At 39.9% G+C, this 22,191-nt stretch overlaps 1 protein-coding gene across 1 annotated transcript in view; it reads right to left on the bottom strand.

Moving 5' to 3' along the window:
• Positions 1-1,229: 1,229 nt before the first annotated feature.
• The window catches only part of itga9 (integrin, alpha 9), a 336,927-nt gene continuing 315,965 nt past the window's right edge, over positions 1,230-22,191 (bottom strand). Inside the window, exons 27-28 of the mRNA XM_039736193.1 lie at positions 16,952-17,071; positions 1,230-6,049 (exon numbers count right to left, since the gene is read on the bottom strand). Of these exons, the coding sequence (XP_039592127.1) occupies positions 5,951-6,049; positions 16,952-17,071 (219 nt within the window). The 3' untranslated portion in view covers positions 1,230-5,950. The remainder of the gene's footprint in view (positions 6,050-16,951; positions 17,072-22,191) is intronic.

The raw sequence follows: 22,191 nt of genomic DNA, 5'->3' as shown, positions 1-22,191 counted from the left end.
ACCAAAACTGGACAGTTGAAGACTAGTGAACCATGGCCTGGTCTGAATCTCGATTTTTGTTGAATAGTATGATCATAATGTGTCACCAGAAGTAGAATTCCACTTACCTTTGGTCAACAGTCCAAGCTGATGGTAGTAATCAGTCATTGCTTTAATGCCACAGCTTATTTAAGGGTGGTTGCTCACCATGGCCACAATTTACTCATCTACTAATGGATGCTTCCAATGTGACAATGCACCATGTCACAAAGCAAAAGTCATCTCAAACTGGTTTCATGAAGATGACAAAGAGTTCAGTGTTCTTCAGTAGCATTCCCATTCACCAGATCTGAATCCAACAGAACACCTTTGGGATGTGGTAGAACAGGATATTCACAGCATGAATGTGCAGCTGAGAAATCTGCAGAAATTGTGTGATGCAATCATGTCAACATTGATCAGCATCTCAAAGGAATGTTTCCGACATCTTGTGGAATCAATGCCATAAAGAACTGAGGCTGTTTTGCGAGCTAAAGTAGGCCCTACCCAGTACTAGGATAGAGATCCTGATAAGTTGCTCAGTGAGTGTATACATCTCTGTTTGGTGATTTTCACAAGTTTCGCTGAGGTTCTGCTTATCTAGGTAGGTTTGTCTCAAACCTGTCCATCTCCCCATTATCACCCCATATTGCCTTACTGTGTTACTGGTCCCCTCTTCTTATATGTCAGCACAAGCAATGAAGCAGAGTGCTGCAGCATTAGCAGGGGAGGATATATTTAGGGCTATTGTATTATCATTCAATGGTCTTGAACAGGGATCAGGCAGACAACCACCTTTTTATATTGCATCCATCCATTATGGCCAAAGCATTAACAAAGCACAATGTCCTCATTTCTAAACAATGGACAGCAGATAAGGGTTGGTGTGCACAATGACCTCTTCGTGGGATTTGAGCCAGAGTGCCTGGTTTCATTGCCCAAGGCTGGGAAGCAAACAGCTGGATACGTCTCCGGTTGGGCCCTGTGTGCGGTTCATTTCAGTGAGAGTGATGGAAGCAGCCTGGGGGGTTTGCTGGCCTCACATTTGTTTCCCAGTCTCTGATCTCCTTTCTTGTCGATTCACAGTTCTGTAAGTTCGGCCCTCCACTTAGGCCACCTATTAACCCAATTGCAGCTTCTGTGGAAAACTCAGACAAACGAATTTAAATGCAACAAAAACAAAAAACGAGACACTCAATGGTCTAGACTACTCTGTGTTTTTATATTGCTGCTTTAATTTATGGGGAGAAGGTGGAGACAGAACAGTAAAATCCATATTTTTTCAAATGACAATACAAAAACACTATTTTTTTTCTCTCTTGCTATAACTCAAGAAGCAGTCAACCATGTGCCCCACTGCCTGTGACTCCATACAAAGCCACAGAAGGCTGGCGAGCACCTCAACTGCTTCACTGTGTTGCCATTTAAATCAGGCCGAGTTCAGCCAGGTGTCACCATTTCTGTGTGTCTGGCCGATGACTGTTGGCTGCCTCACTGGTGTGCGTAGCTTAAAAATGAAGATTTCTAATCCCGGGGTAAATTATTGAGGCTGATGGTAGGAGGAATTCTTTGAGGGGGTGTAGGGTCATAATCAGTTTTAGATTTTTTAGCACCTTTCAAGTTGAATGCAACACAGGAGGAGGGTCAGAATCACCTCACCTCTGTTTCCTGAGGAGGTTGAGGTCATTTGGTGTATACAAGCCACATGTTTTCTACCAATCTGTTGTGGCCAGTGTATTTTTCTATGCAGTTGTGTGCTGAGGAAATGGCATTAGTGCAGGTGATGCCAACAGGCTAAACAAACTGATTAAAAAGGCTGGTTCAATCTCAAAAGTGTTATAATGAGCTTTTGAGGTTGCTGGACAGAAGCTCTGCTGTGTGACTCATAAAGGTCCAAAGTGTGTGCCAGCATTGGGATTTGACTTGAGCATAAGTTCTGGATGCTCAGCCAGCAGAGGGACACATTCAAAAGAGAAACACAGAGAAGGCCAACAGAGCCAGGACATGTACGGATCAGTGTTGCTAATCCTGCTTCACCCCATCCCAGACATAACCACACAACAGGCCACGCCAAGGCTTCTCAGTGTTTTATTTTCTTTTTATTACAGGAGCCAAAAGTAAGATTTATTTTTTTCCTATGGTGTATCCATAATAAGGTTTATTCCCTAGGGGGTGCCTTCCTACTAATTTGGAATGCATCTCCACCATCCTAGTAAAGAATTCACTGAATATGGAAATAAACACCACTATCAAGTACAGTATTTCAAACAGAATCCTCTTTTTCTTAACAGCTTATGTATTTCCAGGATACTGAAGCATCCAATAGAATGTCTTGATTTTTAATAACTTGAAATGTAAGAAACCACCAAATATATTAATGACAGCAATTAAAATAAAAGAGTTCATGTGCATTGTTCTTGTATCAGTGAAACAGGACTTCAAAACCACCACAGGTTCAGTGGAGGGCACAGTTTTCAGAACTGGGTTAGCTACAGTACTTAGGGTGCTGGTTCGTTTTAAGCCAGCTGTCATGGATCTGGCGAGCAGGAGATTATTGGTTCATGAGCTATGTTCCCTTTTTTGACTTGGGACACCTTTTTTATCATGGCCGTTCAGATTTGCCAGTGGTGTGGGCAGCACAAGTGTAGCTGCAGTCATTTTTTATGACTATCACTCCTACCACTAATGTAAGTTCAGGTCCTGTGAAACGCTGACTTCTCAGTCAACTAAAACTAATTGGCTCAAGTTGCTCATTGAACGGATTCTCATGGTTCATAAAAAGCATCCTGAACTCAGGTGAACGCAGAAAATGGACAGATGAGCAGATGTCTGCAACATCACCTGTCCCCTGCCCGCCTTGTCAGCCTGATGAAGAACTGGGCAGCAATTCAGTTTGTTCTCAGGACAGGTCTGCCCCAGAGACACATACTCCTTATACTCTACTACTTCAGAGTTACCCACACTTCATATTTACTAAAGTATAAACTTCCATAATTTCAGACTGATGACATGCCAGTTTTAAAATAGCTAAGCAGAACTGGCATAAGTGAACAGATCCCATCACATCAGCCTCTCAAAATCTACTTATTTTTCCTTCACTCTCTAAATGTATTTATTGCAACATTGTGTACAAAGAAGGAACCAACCCTGAGCAAGGTACCAGACCATCAAAGGGCACACAAATACATGCTCACTCCTTCAAGGCCAGTTTAGAGATGCCTGTCGAACTTTTGTCCAGGCATATGGGATGCTTGGATAAAAATTGGATTATAGGGAATGAGCTCCATACTGATAGTGAACAGGACGGGAATCATACCTAGGCTCATGGAGCAAAGAGACAGTTCTGCCAATGACTAAGCCATTATGTCTCTTGGATCTAAAGCTGAGCTAAAGAAACCGGTTATGATCACATCAAATTCATTGTGGTCTAATAGCAGATCTGTCTAAGGCAGAGACCCTCTACACCAGTATAAGTTTTTCTTCCTGTGTCAGTGGAAAGACCACCTCTAACCACTTCATTGCATTTTTAAGGTACCTATCCTGATAGCATCAGGTGCCAAGCAGGGACCAAGTTGACCATAGGTCACACAGTTTAGGGATTAAGGGAGGAAAACTGGAGTACCTCAAATAAACCCACGCAGACATGGGATGAAACAGCAAATTCCACACAAGTAGTGACCAGACTGAGGTTGATATCTAAGCCTCTGGAACTAGGAGGCAGTAGTCCTAACCATTGCACTGCCATGCTGCCTTCCTCATTATCGATGCAATAAACATGGCAGGTCATCATTGCCCGATTCCAGCTGTCACAGCGTGTGTTCACAGGGTGCTGCTGCCTCAAAGTCATAACCCACCCACTTCAGCTTGATAAATGTGAACCAGAGAGATGTGAGTCACTGGTCTCCAAAGCAGATGTGTATTGAAAATAAAACCCATTCCTTTCCATGGAATTATAATATAGGAAGTGAATCATTTTGTTGTCAGGACACTTCTGCCTTGGGGAAGAGATACACAATACAATATGTCTCAAACTCTAGCTAAATTCAAGATAAACCATATAAACACAGTTAAAATTATCAGACTGGGTATTCTACTGTACATCTACACCATCTGACACGAAACGTTGGAGATGTGAGAAGTATTGAAAGAGTAGCTGCCGACTCAAAACCTTAAAATCTACTTCCAAAGCCTGAAGAATGTAAGGCATACCTCATACTAAAAATGAAGGGAGAGTAAAGTCACCTCACAGCCCTCTAAACCCAAACTCAACTTCCATCCTAATCTCTGTCTGTGTGGAGTCTACCCAATCTCCACATGTCCTTGTAGCTTTCTCTTGGCACTGTATGATTTCTTCTAGGTTCTTGCCTTGTCCCCAGGACTACCAAGATAGACTCTACAACCCTGTAAAGGAGAAATTGAGCTTGAAAAATGAATGAACAATAGGATTAAGGCCATTATCCCTCTATAATCCTCTTGTCCTGCTGAGGGTCATAGAGGTGACCATTCTGTCAAATGAATGTTGTCCTCTAAGCCTGATCTAAGATTCACCCTCTGGTCAATGACTCAAGCTCTTTCAATAAAAGCATCTCAATACAGTAATACATTCTACAGCATCATCACAATGGGCCTACTTCAGTTGGATGCCTCTTTCCCAAGAGTACATGTGACATTTTAATGCAATTTAAGGAATTATAAATGCAAGCAGGAGGGGGGTAAGGGTGGTCATAATAATGGAAAAAGAAAAAGGAGAGCCAGGAAGTGTGAGGTGAAGAACAGAAGAGTGTTTGTGTGTGGCCATTACCACCAAGGCAAGGTGTTATGAGATGGACAGGTGGGTGGTATTAGATGAGACAATAGCAGATCATATTCTCTTCATGTGTACCTCACATTATGTCACTTAATATTTGACAAAGCCATTGGCTAAAAAAATGAAGAATTCCAAAACACATGATCAGCATTATATTAAAAAAGAATTATGCTTGGCAGCTTTGCTAGATCTTTTGGCTCCTTCTTTCAGGACCACATGGCCCATCATTCCGCTCCCACTTGGTAATTCTTTATGAACTTAGTATTTTGTTCCTTTGTTTTTGTATTTGGGGAAAATATCACAATGAAACGGAGACGTCTTCAATTACAGTTATTTTTCATGACAATGAAAAATGCGCAATATCTGTGAAAATGCGAGCTGACTAGTGCCTCAGCTGCTTACGAACAAAAAACCCGCCTGGATCTCAAGTGCCCGTTGATATCTCGGCTTCTTTTGACTTGCTGTGTACCCACTCACATTAAGGGCTCAAATCTGCAGTTGGGCTTCATTTGACCGCTGACCCCTCGATCAAATGTGTACATTCTAAGGCACTTCTAGAAATGTCCGGAGCACTTCAATTGTAGGCACCTTCATTTTCCCTAATCAAGTTTTAGCTTAAAATATTCTAAAAATATTGTTATTTTTTTTGTTAACATCGCTGTAAATAGTCAGTGCTTTGAAAGAAATATGTAGATATGTCCAAAAGATACAAAACATTTGTTACAAGACAGATTCAGTATAAAAAGCATATATGTATAAAAAATATCTTTGGATGACAAGAGTTCCATACCCTGAGGGTTATTTTTTTTTTTTTTACCACATTTTACGATCTGATGTCCACCCATATTATTGCAGTTCATCCCTTTCTATTGGTTAAAGTTCAGCTTTGACCAAAAAATGACAGAAAACACAGAACTCTTCCTGTAAAACTCACATGACTTCCGAACTCAGGAAGAGCGCCACAGACATAATCAAAAATTGCAGCAAAAAAAAAAACCAAATAATTAGCAGTCCTCCGAAATATCAGGAGGAGATTTCTTTCTTCCACATATGAAAGATTCAGTGGGGCAAACCAAAAAGCTGGTAGAGCTGTAGTCCCTTGAAGTCAGTGGATAAGCCATTTGCTCACTGGCTTTTCTGGAGCCAGTCCCAGCTTTCATCACTGTCTTTCCTGTTCTTCTCTGCCTCGATGATCTCCTTGTACCTTCGGCGAAAGAAGCCCATCTACCAAGGCAGGGGAATAGAAAGGGAGACACAGACAGAGACATGAGACATTAGCAAACATTGCACCTTTTTCACTCGCTTGTAACTCACACACCCCGCATACTCAGCAAAAACAGGAGAGGAGCAGATGACATGCCGAAAAGCAACGCCTGGCAGGCATAACCATGGAAACAGCAGCCTCTAAACACCGAGAGCTGTTTCACATTAGGAGAGTTGTTTTTTCTCAAATACTGGAACTGCTGAAGGGGACAGTGAGAAGAAGCACATTTAGGGCAAACTCTGTTTTGTGCTCGTAACATTCTTAATATTTTTTAATTCACCAGATGGACAGCTTGTCCAGAGGATCATAGGTAGCAATGCCAGAAGCCCACGTTCATTCAGGCTGGGTTATGTCAAGATAATACATACAATCTTACTTAATGATAAATCCCACAGATTTGGATTATCAAAAAATGTAATCTTTTTCACACCCAAAGGCCACTTTTTATGGTCACAAGAAGCTAATAGAAAGAAATACATAGGAGGAACCCATCCTGGATAGTGAGCTAGTTCATTACACTACCCTTGTGGAAAAACAAAGTATCTATCTATCTATCTATCTATCTATCTATCTATCTATCTATCTATCTATCTATCTATCTATCTATCTATCTATCTATCTATCTAGTATTATATAGTGCCTTTCCTATCTATCTATCTATCTATCTATCTATCTATCTATCTATCTATCTATCTATCTATCTATCTATCTATCTATATTCATTAACAAATATCACCAGATCATCTGTTCATGGCCAACAAGGGTTCATCTTTGTATCTTAAGGGGTATAAGGGGACGGCCCAAGTGAATTCACCTAATAAAACATGTTTGTTCCTGTTGTAATATTTTATTGTGTAAAATGTGTTATTATTTTGGCATCTGATTTATTTTAACATAATTCTGATGAAGATGGCATGGTAGGGCAGTGGTAGTACTGCTGCCTCGTAGTAAGGAGACATGGGTTCGCTTCCCGGGTCCTCCCTGCATGGAGTTTGCATGTTCTCCCTGTGTCTGCATGGGTTTCCTCCCACAGTCCAAAGACATGGATGTTAGGTGCATTGATGATCCTAAATTGTCCCAAGTGTTTGCTTGGTGTGTGTGTATGTGCCCTGCGGTAGGCTGGCCACCTGCCCAGGTATTTGTTCCTGCCTTGTGCCCTGTGCTGGCTGGGATTGGCTCCAGCAGACCCCCATGTACCTGTGTTAGGATATAGCGGGTTAGAGAATGACTGATTAATTCTCATGACTTTTTTATAACCACTGTCAATTAGAATGTTGGTTTGCCACTATATTGTTCATAGCAATGACCCCATTTGTTAGTTACATGGTACTGACAGTTCATAACCTGTGATGTCATTGCATCTCACTTATAAAAGAGGAGGGTGCACATACAGTGTATATAAAACTATTCGCCCCATTAGAAATGTTCGCATTTAGTAATTATACAATAATGAATCACAATGAATTTAATTTGACTTTTTGGTAATGATCAATGGAAAAAGACTCAAAGTGAAAATCTCTGCAAAGTGATCCAAATTTAATAAATATAAAATACAAAATAATTGATCATACAAGTCAGCATTTAGTAGCTGCACCTTTGGCAGCCATGACAGCTTTGAGGCTGTGTGCACAGGTCTCTGTCATTGCACTTTTCCTGATTCTTCTTTGCAACACTGTTCAAGCTCTGTCAGGTTGTAAGGGGATTGTGGGTGAACTGCTTTTTTTAACTCCAGCCACAAACTCTCATTTGCATTGAGATGTGGACTCTGACTTGGCCACTCCAGGATATTAGCATTGCTGTTTTTAAGCTATTCCCAGCTAACTTTGGCTATATGCTTAGTCTCATAAATACTTTGTACTTATCAATACACATGTGTTTTATGGACTATATGAGGTTTTCTTCCAGGATTACTTTGTATTTTGCTACATTCCCTTTACCCTGTATCCTCACAAGTCCCACATCACGATGCTCTCACCACCTTCCTTCACAGTGAACTTGATGTGTTTTGATAAAATGCAGTGTTTGGCTTATACCAAATCTGACATATAGTGTGATGGCCAAAACATTTCATTTTGGTTTTATCAGAATTTAGAACTGTCTTGCAACTGACACCTGAGTCTCCAATGTGCCATCTCGCAAACTCTAGCCCAGATGTCATGTGCCTTTTTTCTTTTTTTTTTAACAGTGGCTTCCTGTTTACTGCTCTTCCAGAAAGATGTGACAAGTGAAGTACCTGAGCAACACTTGGATACACAATCTCGCCAATCTCAGCCTCTGTAACTTGTGACTTGAACTAATTTTGTGACTTCTAAAAACCAGCTGGCTGCACCAGTGTTGATTTAGGTGTGTCGTATGGATAAATCAATTATTTTGTGGTTTGCATTTGTAATTCATTTAGACTGCTTTGCAGAGATATGTGTTCATTTTGACATTAAAGACTCTTTTCTGTTGATCAGTGTCAAAAAAGCCAACTTAAACCCATTAAGACTCAATTTTGCATAAGAATAAAGGTAAAAACTTTTAAGGGGTGAATACATTTTACTGGCACAGAACCTTAGTCCCCAAACTGTAATAAAATATGGAACATGTTTCAAAATAAAACTAACAAATGAATCCCTAGAAAAATAATTATTTCTGAGTTTTAAACTTGGCTACTGATTTTTATTTCAGTGTATCAATCCTACTTACATGTGACAATTCTCTTGTCGTTTACTAAGTAATTAGTTGCATCTCTGCTGCTTGCATTTAACTCACAAATAAGAATAACAGTGCATTTAACAAGATAATGGCAGGTCAGTGACAATTATGGGGCCTTTCACTAAAACACTCTTCAGATCAACATACTACAAATACAGAATTCATTTTTTAAAGTGTGCTTATACAGTACTAGCTGTGGCCCGCATAGTCCTGAAACAGGACAAACTTTACTAATCAATAAACAAACAGGTATCGCTAGCTAAGTGGAGGCAAGGTACACTCCAAAACATGGCCAGAGGTAGACTAATTCGAATAGAGGCTGGCGCATGAATGAGGAGGGCCCCGCCCGGCTCCCCACTCCTGAAGTCATGCTTCCCCCTCCCCTCGGCCAGCAGCCTCTGTCTCGGATTAGCGCGAATATATTGCTCCTGCAAGCAAACTATGATACTTAGTGCAATGAGAGAAGTCGCAAAATCATCCAGAATGTTCAAGCTAATTAAAAAAAAAAAACAGATCTAAATCCGTTAAGTAGTTCTCTCATTCACTAGCTAGGCAGAGGCAAGGTACGCTCCGAGGCTGACTTGTGAGTAAGGAGGGCCCTGCCTGGCTCCCCACTCCTGACATCACGCTTTCACCTCCCCTAGGCCCGCAAGCTCTGCCTGAATAAATTGTTTCTGCAAGTGAACTATGATACTTAGCTCGATGTCAGAAGTCACAAAATCAACTGTAATGTTCAAGCAAATAATAGAAAAAAACCCGATCTAAATCCGTTAAGTAGTTCTTCTCGTGAAAAGCGGACAGACAGACGTTGGATTTTATATATATATATATATATATATATATATATATATATATATATATATATATATATATATATATATATATATATATATATTGTGGTAGATGAAGCCGGCCCTCACCCCCAGGCCGCCAAGAGGAGCTCTCCCAACAGCATAGACATGTCCCGAGTTCCAGCAGGGCATCATGGACTCTGTAGTTTTTATACCCAGCCCTGCTGGATACCTTGGGGATCACAAGGATTCGCTGTAGGGAGGCTCATGGACTCGTGTATGAGAGGGTGATTTGTGCACTGTTGCATAAAAATTAAGTCAACCTTTGGACTTTTTCCTGGTGTCTGGAGTCTTGGACAGGGGTTCAAGGGAGCGATAGCCCCTTATCTGTCACTATATATATATATATATATATATATATATATATATATATATATATATATAAAAACTTACAAGCACTGTTATATAGTTCATTTGTCATGTGTAGCTATCAGCCTATGGACTACAAGATTCCATCAAAGCATTAAAAATAACAAGTAGAGGACTGTGATAATGGCAATTCACTAAGTGCTGTTTTTAATTGTAATTGTGTGATGCCACAGTGGACTGGTTTCTTGTCCAGTGTTGATGCTCCGTCCTACCTCATGCCTGAGACTGACAGACTACACCACAAAGCAAACCTGCATTACATCAAAATGGAAAAATAAGAGTGTCAAGTAATTATCATATGTTGTGTATCAGTTATATGGCCTTTTATTACTATAATGAGAATATTTTGTATGTTTTAGCTTTAAATTAATAATACGTTCTTTACTTATAAGTATTACACCTAAGTTGTAAATCTGCACCATGGATACTGCATACTTTTAGAGTAGAAGTATTTTAAAGCCTGGATCTAATGTCAGTGTTTAAGGGGACTTGTTTGTTTATTAGATTAACAAATGAATGAATAATCAAACACATAAAAGTCTCCAGGACCGTGCACACAATAAATTAATAGTAAACTGAAGTACAGCAGATGCAAGCTAAATAAATATAGACGACAGACCTCAGCAGGTGCCATAATTTTTCTAAGCACTTTTTCATCCTTCTTATTTATAGTTATTTGTGGCTGCAGGAGCTGAACTACAGTCTGAGTATCAGTCTCCACTCAGTGGTCAGTTTGCAGCTTTGTCCAGGGACTGTGGATAAAAAGTAACAATCTGCAAAGGCTCACTGACCAGATGAACCTGACAATGAATACCCCCAATTTTTTCAACTGCCTGGGAACACATGGACTTCTAAAAGACTTTAATGTGCCCCTAAACGATGGTGCTGTCGCTTTCATTTTTCATCAGTAAACTAAACATGGGAGGTTCACTTTATCTGATTTCCCATGAACTTACAGCTACTTTGATTACATTTCTCTTACGCGCACTACAGTAAATCCTACACAAACTAAACTTAGGTCAAAGGATGATTTTTTTTAATAGATCTACATCAAGTGTCATGCCTTATTCCAGTTTAAAGAATTGCCCTTATAGGAGGAAAAGGAATTTCTGGCATTAAAATTCTGGCATGGCCACGCAGATCTGGGAAAGAGACATCGTCATAATGGGCAAAGCCATTCAGAAGAGCTGTGCAGAGGATGTGTGCCTGAGTGTGTGTGACTGAGTGAGTGAGAGAGAGAGATGATCAAACTCTTAAAAAGCAGAACAAATAAGATCTGCTCTGCTGCTTTAATCTGTTGGCCTGTGTACGTGGCTACCAGTGAGACTTGGGAAGGATCCTAGATTAGATTGGCTCAGCTCATGGATTTGGGGAAAGTGAGTTCAGAAGAACTTGCCTCTGCCCCCAAGTGAGTGGTCTGAAGCAGAGCCAGTGGTATGAATTTGCAGGAAGGGGACGAGGCAAAAAAAAGTCATGGGGGCTGCATGGGAAGTGCCGTGGAAAATCAGGGTGACGTTGGCAGTGTTGGTAGGGGAGTGATAATGTGTTTTACATTGTATTAGCCTGCCATAACTAGTGATGAATGAATAATGGCATCAAAAAAAAAGAATCACTCATGATGAAGATCTATCAACATATCTCCATATAATACAAACTCTAAATCACAGTCTTAAAAATATCAACACCAAAAGTAGATACATAAATGAATATTCCAAAGTTTCCAATTCTTGTTCATTAGTTGGTAAATTTTATGGCATGTGTAACAGACGGCTGGCAGCTCAACGTAGCCGGGATGCCCTGAGAATGAAAGGACGGGGAAGGCAGCTACTTTTGGACACTGTCTCCCCCAAGATGCTAGATAACAGCCTCTGTACAACACAGAGGTGCCCTGGATACCTGCAGGGCCCCATGGGATTTAGGGTTTGGCATCATAGTATATCTCCCCAACACTAAGGATCCCCCTAAACCCCAACATCCTGTTATAAACAAATTAAACTCTTTCACTAGGATAGATTTACCTGATTTACAAAAAATAATATCTCAATTAAAACCTCCACCTCGCCCTTGACCCGATACCAACAAGGTTTTTCAAAGAAGTATCAGGCGTGCTAATTGATAATGTTCTTGACATAGTTAATTCGTCACTAGATACTGGGGTCTTCCCAGACTGTCTTAAGACTGCTGTAGTTAAACCCCTACTTAAGAAACATAATCTTGACCCCTCGGCTCTTGAAAATTTTAGACCCATCTCTAACCTGCCCTTCTTAAGTAAAGTTCTAGAGAAGGCAGTCATTATGCAGTTAAATGACCACCTAAATAAACATGCTATTCTTGATAAATTTCAGTCAGGTTTTAGAACAAATCACAGCACAGAAACTGCACTCGTTAAAGTAGTAAATGACTTGCGGGTAAATGCAGACAGAGGCCATTTATCTGTTCTCATCCTCTTAGATCTGAGTGCTGCATTTGACACCATTGATCACAACATTCTTAGAAATCGCCTTAGTCAATGGGTGGGCCTCTCTGGCAGTGTCTTAAATTGGTTTGAATCCTACCTGACAGGGAGAAAATATTTTGTTAGTTGTGGGAATTACAACTCGAAGACACATGATATCCAATATGGTGTTCCACAAGGCTCTATCCTGGGTCCGCTGTTATTCTCAATCTACATGCTTCCGCTAGGTCAGATTATCTCAGGGCACAACGTGAGCTACCACAGCTATGCTGATGACACACAGCTGTACTTATCAATAGCACCTGATGACCCGATTCTATTGATTCACTAACACAATGTCTGACTAGTATCTCAGAATGGATGAATAGTAATTTTCTCAAGTTAAATAAAGAGAAAACTGAAATTTTAGTGATCAGCAATAATGGATACAATGAGGCTATTAGAAATAAACTGGATACATTAGGATTAAAAGTCAAGACGGAGGTAAAAAGCTTAGGGGTGATTGTTGACTGTAATCTGAATTTTAAATCACATATTAATCAGATCATTAGGACAGCATTTTTCACTTAAGAAACATAAGTAAAGTTAGACCTCTTTATCACTGAAAGATGCTGAGAAATTAGTTCACGCGTTTGTTTTCAGTCGACTAGATTACTGTAACGCACTCCTCTCAGGACTACCCAAAAAAGATATAAATCGCTTGCAACTAGTGCAGAATGCAGCTGCTAGAATCCTAACTAGGAAAAGAAAATCAGAACACATTACTCCAGTTTTGATGTCACTACACTGGTTACCTGTGTCATTCAGGATTGACTTTAAAATTCTGCTTATGGTTTATAAAGCCTTAAATAATCTCGCCCCATCTTATATATCGGAATGTCTGACACCTTATATTCCAAATCGTAACCTCAGATCCTCAAATGAGTGTCTCCTTAGAATTCCAAGAACAAAACTTAAAAGAAGTGGTGAGGCGGCCTTCTGCTGTTATGCACCTAAAATCTGGAATAGCCTGCCAATAGGAATTCGCCAGGCTGATACAGTAGAGCACTTTAAAACACTGCTGAAAACACATTACTTTAACATGGCCTTTTATAACTTCATTTTAATCGTAATTTAACTTAATCCTGATACTCTGTATGTTCAATTCATCATAACAACTATTCATGGTGGCTCTAAAATCGGTACTGACCCCTACTCTCTTTCTGTTTCTTTTTCCGTTTCTTTGTGGTGGTGGCCTGCGCCACCTCCACCTACTCAAAGCTTCATGATGCTCCAACAATGATGGACGGATTAAAAGGAAGAAGTCTACGTGACCATCATCATCATCAAGCCCTTCCGTGAGAATCCTAAATCCAAAGAGGACTGTTTCATTTATGTTAGGTAGAATGCCCAGAGGGGACTGGGCGGTATCATGGTCTGGAATCCCTACAGATTTTATTTTTCTCCAGCCGTCTGGAGTTTTTTGTTTTTCTGTCCCCTGGCCATTGAACCTTACTCTTATTCGATGTTAATGTTGATTTATTTTTTATAATTATGTCTTTCATTTTTCTATTCTTTAATATGTAAAGCACTTTGAGCTACTGTTTGTATGAAAATGTGCTATATAAATAAATGTTGTTGTTGTTGTTGTTGCTGGATATCATGGGCACTGCCAGGGGACGCTGAGAGAGGACCTTGGGACTCATACTTTTTACATAGCCCGGAAGTACTATCAAGTCACTGGGACAGAAGCCCAGAAATACTTTCGGGCTGATGGAAAACTTGACTTTTCCATCTGACCCAGAAGTGCTGGCAAGTCATGTGAACGGAAGAACAGAAGCACTTCTGGACAATATATAAAGGACTGCGGAACATCCAACAGGCGAGCCAGAGTCAGGAGGAAGTAGACAATGCTTGCAGGGAGGTGTGGAGGAGAAGAGAAAGATAGAATTGTGATTTATTATTGTGCTTATTGTAATACTTGTTTGTGTTATTGTGGCTGTGGTGCTTGGAGGGCACTGTTATAAGAAGAAAAGAATTAAAGAATACTTCTTAGTGCTTTTACCTGGTGTCCTGTGTGTCTGTCTGCTGGGTTTAAGGGGCAACAGTGACCCCTAGTGTCCACATATGTAAGTAATCAACAAGATTACATGATAATGAGGACAAGTCCAAAATAGCAATATTTGTAATTCACACACTCCTTAAAAAATATCAACCAAATGATCCAAACCCCAAGGCCGAACTAATAAGTTAAGCCTACACAAGTACACACGAGCAGATGAATGCCTAGAATAAGGCTCTCAAAAAATAAATATATGTATATATATATATATATATATATAGTTTTCTACACAAGAAATTGCTTTGCGCATATAATGAAAATTTGAAAAATTTGATTATGAAGACTAAGTAGACATTATACCAATATATTAAATTGTTGATAAGAGCTTAGTACTTTTTACATTTTTGAACAACAATGCCATCTGGTGGGAAATGGTTTTTAAAAATGTTTGTTACAGTGACCCACAGAAGCTACTCTGAACAAGTATGAAATAGCTTGTTGCACTATATGGATGGTCAAGCTTGTACATACTTTATGAAATGTTTGTTAGAGACAGTGTCCAATAAAAAGCCTGCTTTTCAACTCTATACCCAGATGTGAACAAATTTGGGTGGTTTGAGGAAAATGCTATGCCGGGCAGCATGATGGCACAGTGGTTAGCACTGCTACCTGACAGCTCCAGATGCTGACTCTGAGTCCCATATTCTGTGTGATGTACACACACTCTTCCGGTACCTGTACAGGCTTTTTTATTCTCTGGGGACTCTGGTGTTTACTTTACCATCCCAAAAGTTTGGTTGACTGGCAATTCTAATATGATCCCAAGTAAGTGTGTATCAGTTCCCCTTTCCATGAACCAGTCTATAGTTCACAGTTGGTTCCTGATGTGTATCTGAAGCTGCTAGAATAGGCTCCTGCTTCCATGACCCCATATTGGATTAAAAGTATGTAGATGTGTATATGGGTTCTCTACTGGTGTCAACAAGAAGTCTTTACCCCCAGCCTGAGCTTTATTTTGAAAATGTCATATCATCACTAGAAAGGTATACACTGAATGAGATCATTCTGTTCTTGGCAGTTATTTTACCTAACTCAGTTCACAGTTCCCTTGAGGCATATGGGGTGGACTTTTGCATGAATTGAAAAAGTGCCCTATAGTTTAAGAAATAAATGTAATTTTACTCATGAACCAGCAGTGATGGTTGCCAATAGACGATGAAACCACAGTGCACCCTAAAAAAATCCTACAAATACATTCTAGGGGCCTCTTGGGTCTACCTAGATGGTTCCTAATCTGTTACACTGCTTTTTCTGATCCTTCTCAAATCAGACAACATCACCTCCCATTACTTAGCTGCTGTCATTCTGACTCTTGGCTTCACATCTTTGCCCCTTTAACTGCTCTCTTGGGGGGGTCACTCAGTTCTTCAGAAGCCCACCCTATAGGTTAGGTTTGACGTCTGTGTGTGATAATGCCACGTTTATAGTGATTCAAGCTGACACAAGTCCGACCTTCAAAACTCATTTAAGAAGGGAGGAAGGTACCCAGGAAATGCCATCTAAAGCCTGCTTCAGTGCATCTTAAGTGGGGCCCCTTGGCATTCCACTTGAGTGTCTTTACGTTGATCTTATCCAGCGCATTTTTCTTTCATATCATTCAGAAAGTGTGTGGAATAGAAAATGTGTTTCAGGGCCATAGTGGTCCCTTGTTTTCTACATTGGCTCCTAAAGAGGTTTTTCTTTCAACAGTTCCATTTCTAATTAATGTTACACCACTTTCTGCTCCCAGAAGGAGGGCTGTCACCACCACATCATTTCCAAATGGATAGATACAATCGCTGGGCTATACCAAGTTCACAAAAGTAAGAAACATTTTTGGCTTGGAGGAATCTGTTTGGCTTGGTGTGAAAGATATTCCCTCTGGGGTCAGCATCTCACATGGGAGTATTCAAATGTAGAGGAGGTGCAAGGGAAGGGTTGGTGGGGGAGGTGGGCAGATACATTAAAAGGAATTTTGCTTACTTTAGGCTTTATTTTGTTTTTTCAACCTGTGGTTGCAATATTTTCAAATCTATTTTCATGACCTTTGTCGACATTAACAGATTTCGTATGTTTTGAAAAATTTGGACCAGGACACTGAAAGGCATTTCACATACTGTATTGAGGAGCTGAACGTTCTCAGCTCTCCAGCAGAGGGCAGCAATGACACTTACATTCTCTTTTTACTTTGCCAGCCACATTTTTTTAACGTTATGAGATGTTTGGCTGTTTACTTTGCAGTTTCTTTTTCTTTTCTTTGCTTTAGAACAAAGTAAGCCTTCTGGCAGAGATAACCAAACAGTTTTATTTCTATCTCTGCCAGACATTATAAAACTAAGCTTTGTCCAGTACGTGCTATCAGCACTATAAAAATGTTTCAGTTTTGCAAGCGTCACAACAGATGACTTACCTTCCACAGCAAGACAGCAAGTAACAGGAAAATGAGTATTCCCACTAGAAGACTGATTGCAATTATCCAGCCAACCACATAGCCACGTGGCTCCTGATTGTGCAGGGCTTCAAAAACCACCTGAAAGACAAAAATACATTCATAGCATAAGTCACAAAGGATGGTACCTGCAATTGGGCTTGGCACCAATCCAGAGGTGAGAGGACGGATCACTGGCAGTCTGCAAGAGCAGCTGCAGCACAGATAGCTTATCAAAGTCATTTAGCTATTATTAAACCAAGCCAGTCTGGCAGCCACAATAGCGGGCTCTGTTTCTGACACAGCGGGTATTTTTAACACCAAGCAGCAAATGGAAAATTATTACCTTCACTGCCAAAGTAGAGCTCCGTTTAGATCCAATTAAGACATTAACTTTCACTTGTGCTTAAACGCAGGCCTCTCACCTCATTAATAACTGGCATCTCTGGTGCAATGAAAGTGGGCAGCAGACAGAAGGGTCATAGCAAACGAGCAGTGTGGAGTGATGGCAGACTGACTTGTGTGTCTTTGAACTGCAGTTCATCTGGGCAGGTCACTTAAGATTGCTCACATTTATTTAATTTCAAAACAAGGATGCTACCATGATGTAGACCCCAAACACCACGCAGCCTGTGCAGGTCAGTGTTCTTCAGCTCTCTTTGCTTAATGCGTCAACAAGTATTTCAAAGCTTTTCCTCAAAATGAGGCAAGTTATTGTTTTTCACTAAGGTGTGCAAATGTTCCAAACTTCCCCCTGAAATTAATTGGATTACTTTTAAAAGTACTTAGTTCAGCATATTTCAAATTACACTTTTGGCCTGATTAAGACCACACAGACCCTTGGGTGTCAGCGCTTAAAAGGCTCCCCCTTTACCTCACCACACTTCACTACCCCACTAGGCACACATTATGAACATCACATATGCCAACATTAAATCAGGTACAGGGACAGAAGTAGTAAAAAAAAACTGAACACTTTGCATCCTTTTTTTGTTTATTAGTGTATAAAAAATGAATTGATGAGTGCATCACATTTATCTATTTTTTCTGATAAACATCAAACAGTTTTAGAAGGACTATGCCACTTAGTGTCAAAAAGGTGATACAGTATGTAACAGAGTCTTTTGGATTTGCATATTGGCACCACATAAAATAAAAAATAAAAATTTGCTTTATCGTGGCATTGTATGGTGCGTGTTCATTTCTGCATTGGCCTCACTGTCCCCCACATTGCTGTTCTCATCTATGTCCATGTTGCAAGAATCGGACAGTTCACTGCTGCTAGAAGCAAACGATATTAGCTTTCTCCTGACCTGAATATACACAGTGCCGGTGCTACGTTATTTTGCGCCCTGGGCCAAGCTTATTAATATGCCAAGCGACTGTCCGGTAGCTAACCTGTGCAGCTGGATCCTCCCAACCCTGCTCTGTGCCCTAGGGAAACGCCTAGTTCGCCCTAATGGTGGTGCCGGCCCTGAGTATGTAAGGTCATTCTCATTAGTCTTAAGTGCTGTATTTATGGCCTATTTAAAGAACTTGTTCAAATCATGATTTTGGTTTATTTTTTGAAAATGTCACTAAAATTGTTTGTTTTGTTTCTATTCCTTTCAAAAATGATTTGGCCTCTTGTTCTGAATGTCCATCAATTTGAATATTTCATCAAATGTACAATCTCATAAAACTGACCTATTAGACACCTGCTCTGACTGGGCTCCCCTTATATTAACCAATGAGAACTCATATTATTCTTTTATAAGCTTTTTATTAAGGTTTGATTGGAAAGGTTTATAAAGTGGGATAGGAATGACTGCTGGATAGTGGGTTGCTGTGAGTGCTTGTATTGTAGGCAAAAATATGGACTTTTCCTGTTATTAGGCATTTTGTTCTCACATATGCTGTGGCCATTTGTGAGCAGAGCCCCATGGTGCAAACCCAAGTCACCCCAGGGCCATCTTAATGCATGGACAGCCTGGGTAGTTGCCCAGGTGCCCCATGAGCATAGGGGCCCCATGCTAATCTATGTATGTTGTGACTTGCTGAGTGGTTGTGTAGGTAGGGGCCCCAGTGCACTGCTTTGTCCGGGGGCCTATAATGCTGTTAAGTCGGCCCTGAGTCACCCTGATGAAAGTCTTGCAGAGCCAGGTATATAATATATACAAAATAAAAGTTCTCATCTCCAAATTAAAGGCATGCAAAGCGGCTGTCACCAACAAGAATACTAACATGTTACTGCTGTCATGACCACAGTGAGCTCCACCAGCTGCACCATGCCTGAAGTGGAAAATAATCGGTCAGATCTCAGGCGATGAAGTGGATCACTGCCAGTGTGGACATCTATGCTCTCTGATTTCGATCTGCAAATGGCATTTGTAATCAGAGATGCTTTATTATGCGGCATTATGCCACAGCAGTCCCTACGATTGTCAGCCTCATCTTGGCATCACAGATTAATAGAATGAAACTGCTTGTGGTTAATAAACTTATCTTCTTTCTCGCTAGGTATCCTTATTGCAATATGTAATATCACATTAGGAAACCACACAATGGTGCAAGTTGTGTTTTTATGTTGACCTGTACACTCACACCATAAGGAAACTGCATGTACAGATACAGCCCAATTTTGAACAATTTGTCTTTCTAATACTGGGGCAAGATAAGCACATAGTTCTAAGAGAATGGCTCTTGGATGCCTAAATCGTCTCATAAGTCATTCATTATGGGTGAAAAAGTCCCTAAAAGCTCTTACGCTTTATATATGATCACTTGCAGACTCTACAAGGAGTGCCAAACAAGCTGTGTTGTGTCAAACTATTAGGCTATGAATTGGCTGTAAGGCAAGAGATTTACAGCTGACATTTGCAGGGAGTAAATCATATTTGTTTTTACTTATTGTAATTTAAAAAAAAAAACTGATTGCTTTGGTTTCTAATCCTTAGAAGTGACTTCAAGTAGCCAATATAAACTGACAAAAAAACAAAAAAAGTACTTCAGTGAAAATACACAGCATTGGTCCTCTTTAAAGGGAACTACAATTGAGTCTATACATCATATTAATTTGAAGGTTAATATGTTTGTCACGTCAGCACACATTATAACAATGCCTCAGTGGTATGAATAATTATATGTATGAGCCATTATTTAATGGGTTTGGTTTAATTTTGTGGTTGATCAATGATTTTGTCATTTCTCAGTGTCTTTGAAATGTTGCATTAGGGTAAAAGGATGATTGGGATAAAAGCATCTGCCAAGCAAATACATGTAAATGTAACAGAGTCTACTACTTTTCTGAATTAATGTACGGGTACGGTTTTAAATATGGCATAAGAACAATGAATTCCTTGAAGGAAAAAAAATCTGGCAGGATTTTAGTCAGTCGAAAACCATTTTGACATTTTTTTGGATACCTGTACTACAAAGTGAAAATGTTGTGATAAAAAATGTTTAAGGGAATGCATTCCTTATTCAGTATCCTTGTCTCCACATTTTACTGGGGCCAAAGCATTTAATTCTCTGATCCCACAGGGATGGCTTTCTCTTTTTCATCCTCATATAAATGCTGCCCTCCTGTCTTGATTTCTTCTTTCCCTTGTCTCTTCCTGTTAACAACACATATACCATAAGCTTAGACACACTTGCACTCACTCGTTATGCTTTTGTCTTTGACAGACCATGGGGACCATTTACTTATGCAGCACAAGGCCAGTTTTCATCTTAAGGGACTACTTTTAATCTCTAGAAAGTGCTCTTATTTAATTTCCAATTCACTCCATTGTGACCTGCACATCTGTTTCTCAGATTTTAATGTCAAGGAATGGGAAGTTTAAAATTGAAAAAAACCAATCACTTAATCAATCTACATTTTATATAGTGCCTTATGTAGTAAAGTGCCATACAAAGCAAATTAACTTTAATCAATCCAACCATTCAGTTTCAAAAATACTTCTGGCCAGGTTTGCAGGATGGAATGCATTAAGCAGTACATCACATATTAATAAGAACAGTTGTACAGATTTAAATCAGTGGGATAGGACGTCAATGAGGAGAGAATAAAGTAGCTAGAAATAGTGAGCATCGCAGGAGAAACATAAGGATGTCATTTCATAGAATGGAATAGAAAAGGCATGCATCTTCTTCATATTGAATATGTATGCCCAGATAATAGAAGTTTGGTAGAATAATAAGTAATAGCATTTTCAAGTAATCCATATTTATTTTTTACTATCCGTCCCCTTTTGCTCCGCCCACGTAGCAGTGAAACAGGACAGTGAGGAGGGCCCCGCCCAGCTCCCTACTGCTGACGTCATGCTTCTTCCTCCACTTGTCCCGCAACCTCTGTCTCGGATTAGCGCGAATGTATCACTCCTGCAAATGAAACATGATTCCTAGAGCGATGAGAGAAATCGCAAAATCAACTGGAATGCTCAAGCAAATTATAGAAAAAAAAAAATCTAAATCCATTAAGTATTTCTCTTGTTCAACTAAAGCGGAGGTATGGTACACGCCCCGAGGCTGGTGCGTAAGTGAGGAGGTCCCTGCCCCCCTCCCCTCGGCCCACCGTAATTGTCTTGGATTTGCGCAAATAAATCGCTACCGCAAGCGAACTATGATACATAGCTGAATGAGAGAAGTTGCAAAATCAACTGGAATATTCAAGCAAATTATAGGAAAAAAAACGATATAAATCCATTAAGTAGTTCTCTCGTGAATAGCGGACAGACATACAGACAGACGTTGGATTTTATATATATAGAGATATAAGGTCTTCTTTGATGTAAACCTGAACAAAGTTCTTGCCATGTATTTTGCATATGTTAACATATTCTGACAAAGTCATTGAAGGTAGTTTTTGACCCCTAAGACTCCTTCAAGGATCACAATATGAGCCATGATTGGGTTGTGAACCAATCTGACATCTTTGCCACCTGTCCACAATGGTCTATTGATGACAAAATTTCTAAATGGCTAAGTACATAAAGACAACATTCGCCATCCACACAATGCTTCTCTGTTTTCTTCAATCAAAATCTCTTGATTTATTTCTGTAGGTTCACACCTATCCTTAATGCTTTGAGTAGAAGTCAAGAAGAAACCCTGGGTGGGATTCCAGTCTATTACAGGGCTCATATCCACCAATTCACAATTGCCATCTAAAACACATTTTTCAGAATAGCTGGACACTGTAGTAATGCAGTGAGGGAAACCACATGAAATATGAGGAGAAC

Source organism: Polypterus senegalus, chromosome 15 (assembly GCF_016835505.1).
Source record: "Polypterus senegalus isolate Bchr_013 chromosome 15, ASM1683550v1, whole genome shotgun sequence".
NCBI classification, from domain to species: Eukaryota; Metazoa; Chordata; class Cladistia; order Polypteriformes; family Polypteridae; genus Polypterus; species Polypterus senegalus.
The sequence above is the reverse complement of the archived record's forward strand: the minus strand, read 5'-3'. Positions and strand labels throughout refer to the sequence as shown.